The 5189-nt window shown below is 57.8% G+C and overlaps 1 protein-coding gene across 2 annotated transcripts; it reads left to right on the top strand.

Annotated features, from left to right (window-relative positions):
• The first annotated feature begins 932 nt into the window (after nt 1-932).
• RING1 (ring finger protein 1) lies at nt 933-4870 on the top strand. Of its 2 annotated transcripts, none has more exons than XM_041768374.1 (7): nt 933-1089; nt 1205-1342; nt 2126-2286; nt 2387-2602; nt 3307-3696; nt 3877-4150; nt 4449-4870. In XM_041768374.1, the coding sequence occupies exons 2-7, from the start codon at nt 1265-1267 to the stop codon at nt 4548-4550; spliced, it is 1221 nt and encodes a 406-aa protein (XP_041624308.1). In that variant the 5' UTR covers nt 933-1089; nt 1205-1264; the 3' UTR covers nt 4551-4870. The 2 variants fall into 2 exon arrangements, with proteins under 2 accessions (XP_041624308.1, XP_041624309.1); XM_041768375.1 differs by having other exon boundaries at nt 954-1089; nt 1232-1342.
• The last annotated feature ends 319 nt before the right edge of the window (nt 4871-5189 follow it).

The raw sequence follows: 5189 nt of genomic DNA, 5'->3' as shown, positions 1-5189 counted from the left end.
GACGCCCACCGCGGCCTCTTTCCCCTTGGTATCTCATCCCCTGCCCTCAATGGGAATCGCTCTGCCCCTTCCTCTTCTCTCTCCTCCCCGACCCCTTCCTTTACTGCAAAGTCCCGGAGGAGGTTTCTGCCCGCTTCCCACTCCAGACATTCTGCCCCTTGTGCCCCTACCCACCCACACGCGCACACCCCCCCCCCCCGTAGGGGCCCCATCTTGTGTGTGTGTCCCTGCTTCCGCGTGGTGTCTCCATTCCCCCGTTCCTCCCGTGCGCCTCCCTCCCCCGCCCCGGGCCGCGGCTCTTGATTGTCCAAACGCAATTCTCGAGTCTCTGGCTCTGGCCGAGAGTTGAGTCTGGACGTCCCGAGCCGCCGCCCCCAAACCTCGAGGGGAGAGCGGGTCGGAGGGTCTAGGGAGAGCCCAAGCGGAGGGTGGAGCAAGTCCCCAGGGCGGTGAGGGGAATCCCGGGCATCCACTGGACGGAGGACTGAGCGGCAGGGGGTCCTCTGCAGCCTCCCCACCTCCGCTCCCCGGAACGCCGGGCTGCGGTGTCGGAGAAGTTGTGGGGAGGAGGACAGCTGCTCCCCAGAGCCGCTAGGGGACGAGGAGTGGGGGATGTGGCCCCTTTTCCAACCCCCTCGGTCCCCTCCCGGGGTCCTAGAGATCCCAGGCCCCGCCCTCCGGAGCGCAGGCCCCGGGTGGGGACCTCGGGCGGGGAACGGCGGCCAAGCTGGGCAGCGCGACGGTGCGGGCCTGGGGACTGAGACTGCGGTCCCCACGTAGCTCGGGACTCCGGGGACGCCGGCTCTCACGCGAAGCAGGCGCGTCCCGAGGGCGGGGTACCCCGGCGCCCACGTCGCGTCCCCCACCCCCACCCCCAGCCCCGGGCGGCGGTGACGTCTCCGCCGGCGGGGGTGGGGGGTGTAGCGGAGGGACAGGCGGAAGTGACGTAGGCCCCAGCGCCCGGGCCATGGCGGCGGCGGCGGCGGGAGCTGCTGTCTGAGCAGCGGCTGCGGACCGAGCGGACTGGGGCCGGGAGCCCGGGCCCGGAGAGAGGCGCTGCGGCAGCGGGGCGCGGACGGCTGGAGTCGGGTGAGGGGCGGCGCGGCGCGGCGCGGGGCGGAGGGGCGGGGGGAGCCCCCGGAGGGGCGGGGTCTGCGCGACGGCGGCCCCCCTAACACCCCTTCCCTCTGCCCCCGCTCCCCAGCCTACCTCTCCTCCTCCTCCACCGCAGCGGAGCCCGGGTGGGGGTCTGTGCCCGGTCACCATGACGACGCCGGCGAATGCCCAGAATGCCAGCAAAACGTGGGAACTGAGTCTGTACGAGCTCCACCGGACCCCGCAGGTGACAAGGACTCTTCCCTCCACAGCTCACTCCCTTTCCCAGACCCTTCCACCCGCAGACCCCATCTCACGGCCTCTTTTCCATTTTTTTTGCCCTATTCTGCCGACCCTGCCCGATGTCACAGACTCCCTTGGCCCTACCTTTGAATCATCTTAATCTTTTACGAGCACTTCACATTTATCTCGTTTAATCCTCACATCAGCTAGTCCCACGGATTTACCGCAAGTATGACTGCCTTCATCTGAAAGGTAGTAAACAGAAATTACCTTCACTGTTCCTTAGCTCAATGTCACAAGTCAGTACACAGAAGACTCTCCTTTTAGAAGACTCTCAATTTTAGTAAAAATAGAGCCTCTCGGCCTTCCCCCACCTCCCAACATTCTGATACAATAGAGATGGGGCCCTGGAATCTGAGTTTTAAACAAGTCCCCTGGGGATTTTAGTATAGGTTGAACCTGGACCATGCTATAAGAAATCTTATTGAAAAAGTCCTCCCCAAACTCCAAGTCTGTGCCACCACCAGCCCCAGACCTCTCGCCAAACCTCAGATCCTCCTGTTTCGAAGCTCCTACTTTTAGTTAATGGACACTAATCCTTTCTGTTTTCATTCTCTCCCAAGTCAAAGCTCCTTTCAGAATTACCATCTTCCCCAGCGGGCCAACATGGGGTACTCAGATTCTGCTATTTCACTGTACTTCTCAAAATTCCCATTTCATGGACCATTTTTTCTAAGTCCCCTCCCCCCCAACCCACCATCACATTTCCACTCACTGATGCCTCCAGGAAGCCATCATGGATGGCACAGAGATCGCGGTTTCCCCTCGGTCACTGCATTCAGAACTCATGTGCCCCATCTGCCTGGACATGCTGAAGAATACCATGACCACCAAGGAGTGCCTCCATCGTTTCTGCTCTGACTGTATTGTCACGGCCCTGCGGAGCGGGTAACAGGAGGGATGTGTTTGAGATGGGGTGAAGGGTACAGACTTGGAACCTCATTGCCCTGGTGACTGACTCTTCAGAGCCTCCTCTCTCCTACCCCAGGAACAAGGAGTGCCCCACCTGCCGCAAGAAGCTGGTATCCAAGCGGTCTCTGCGGCCAGACCCCAACTTTGATGCCCTGATCTCTAAGATCTATCCCAGCCGGGAGGAATACGAGGCCCATCAAGACCGGGTGCTCATCCGCCTCAGTCGCCTGCACAACCAGCAGGCACTGAGCTCCAGCATTGAGGAGGGGCTGCGCATGCAGGCCATGCACAGGTTCGAGCTGGGGAAGAGGCTGTAGCAGGGCTGGTGGGACAGATGCGTGGGTCAAACACCTGGTGCTGTCTCTGCCACCTGCCAGCCTCTAAGCCTTAGCATCCTAATAGGTAGCCACACCCTGATTGTCGAAGCCTGGAAATCAGGGATGTAAATTGAAGCTTCTTAGTTAGCAACCAGCACTACTATTCTTAAGGAGAAATTATCTCACCCTCTAACTTTCTAGAAGTTAGAACAGTGGAGTGACTTTGAGCATAAGCTCTGGGAATTAAATGACCTCCGAGGCCAGTATTGTTCAGTATTTAATGTGAATCCAGATTACCTGAAGGTCTTGTTAAAAATGCAAATTCTAATTCAGTAGGTCTGGAGTTGAGCCTGAAATTCTGCATTTCTACAAATCTATGCTACTTTTTTCTGGGAATTCATGAGGAGCGGCAAGGGGCTGTGATCGAACCAAGTTATTTAACCTCTCTAAGCCTCAGTTTCCTCAACCATAAATAGAATAATAATCACCTGCTTCTAGGATTTGTACTATGTGAGGCAATAAGTGCAAAATACTTCGCAGCGTGCTTGGCATGTAGTTAGTGTTTAATAAATGTTGGGTGTCATCCGTAAGATGTCCCTGATCTCTTGTTCTCTCCTAAGTTTAAAGTCTAAACCCCTTATCCTTGGCGCTTTCTAACCTCAACCACTTCTTTCTACAGGGCCCAGCGTGTGAGGCGGCCGATGCCCGGGTCAGATCAGACCACCACGATGAGTGGGGGGGAAGGAGAGCCTGGGGAGGGAGAGGGGGATGGAGAGGATGTGAGCTCAGACTCCGCCCCTGACTCTGCCCCAGGCCCTGCTCCCAAGCGACCCCGTGGCGGGGGCGCGGGCGGGAGCAGTGTAGGGACGGGGGGAGGCGGCGCTGGTGGGGTGGGTGGGGGCGCCGGTTCTGAAGACTCTGGCGACCGAGGAGGGACCTTGGGAGGGGGAACCCTAGGCCCCCCGAGCCCTCCCGGGGCCCCCAGCCCCCCGGAGCCAGGTGGAGAAATTGAGCTCGTGTTCCGGCCCCACCCCCTGCTCGTGGAGAAGGGAGAATACTGCCAGACTAGGTGAGAGCCCTGTCTTCCCGACCGCTGAGAAACCAGACAGCGCCTAGCCTTCCATCGGAAGGGGGCTTCACCCAAATCCAGCAACGACCCCTAGCTCAGAGGCCCTGCTGGAAAGCCCCCTGCTTCCCTTGTCCATTTAAAGACTTCTGTGGCCTAAACCTGCCCTCTTTCCCACTTCAGGTATGTGAAGACAACCGGGAATGCCACAGTGGACCATCTTTCCAAGTACTTGGCCCTGCGTATTGCCCTTGAACGGAGGCAGCAGCAAGAGGCCGGGGAGCCAGGAGGGCCTGGAGGGGGCGCCTCTGATGCCGGGGGACCTGATGGGGGTGGCGGGGAGGGTGGGGGTACCAGAGGTGGTGACGGCCCTGAGGAGCCTGCCTTGCCCAGTCTGGAAGGTGTCAGTGAAAAGCAGTACACCATCTACATCGCCCCTGGGGGCGGAGCTTTCACGGTGAGAGCCTCTGAGAGCGGTGCTATAAGAGGAGAGAGGCGGGGAGGGTGGCCTGGGGCCACACGGAACCATAGATTCTGACTTCTAACTGGCCCACCCTCCCCTCTCCGTCTGCATCGCCCATCTCTGTCTTTTCTTCTCCCCCCATCACTCCCTGTGCCCCGGCTTTGCCCCATCTCTTGCTCCTGCTTTTTTCTTTCTTCCTCCCTTGATCACTTTCTGCCTTATTCATATCCTTTACCACCTTCTCCAACTTTCTTTTTTTTTACCTTGCCTCTCTCTCCCAACCCCTCTGTAGACACTGAATGGCTCGCTGACCCTGGAACTGGTGAATGAGAAGTTCTGGAAGGTGTCCCGGCCACTGGAGCTCTGCTATGCCCCCACCAAGGATCCAAAGTGACCCCACAAAGGGACATCCAGAGGATGGGGACCATGGGATGCCCTTTGTCCTGGCCTACCACCCCCAGCTTCTTTGTCCCCCAGGGTCCCCCAACCTGGCCAGCCAGCAAGAGGACACAAATGGGGACAAGTGGCTTTTATACAAAGTATCTATATCAGATTCTTCTATATTGTACAGAACGGGGCATGCGCCCCCATCTACTGCCTTTTCTATTGCCCCCCCAACCTCCCAGCTATCTAAGATGTTGGGGAAGGTGAAGAACCCTCCCCTTCATGCCCTCCTACCAACAACAACAAATTTGCTTCTTTTCCTCTTTGAAACCTGCAGTTCTGTGTCTCTGTCCATCAGGGATGTACTAAAAGGGGGGAAAAAAGGGGGGAGACAAGCCTGGAAATCATATGGAATCAGCCTGGGAAATGGGGAGGAAATGTCAAAGGTTATTCACGGTGTGTAAATCCCAATTTTATGAATCCCAAGTCAGCATATATGTATGAAAATAGTGGGGAACAATCTATGAAGCTGGAAGAGACAGGATGGAGAGCCGAGCGGTGTCTGAAGTCAGATCTCAAACCTGCCCCCTAAAACCTGAATCGCCCTGCCTGAAATCCGGGGTTTCGATATCAAAGGGAAAATAGGAGA

The sequence above is a fragment of the Vulpes lagopus genome, chromosome 1, assembly GCF_018345385.1.
Source record: "Vulpes lagopus strain Blue_001 chromosome 1, ASM1834538v1, whole genome shotgun sequence".
In the NCBI taxonomy this organism is placed as follows: Eukaryota; Metazoa; Chordata; class Mammalia; order Carnivora; family Canidae; genus Vulpes; species Vulpes lagopus.
This window is presented reverse-complemented; position numbering and strand designations above follow the sequence as displayed.

Coding starts and splice junctions, on each gene's coding strand:
- RING1 (XM_041768374.1), top strand. CDS start 1,265: ATGACGACGCCGGCGAATGCCCAGAATGCCAGCAAAACGTGGGAACTG. Junction 1,343..2,125: donor AGCTCCACCGGACCCCGCAG/GTGACAAGGACT, acceptor TGATGCCTCCAG/GAAGCCATCATGGATGGCAC. Junction 4,151..4,448: donor CTGGGGGCGGAGCTTTCACG/GTGAGAGCCTCT, acceptor ACCCCTCTGTAG/ACACTGAATGGCTCGCTGAC.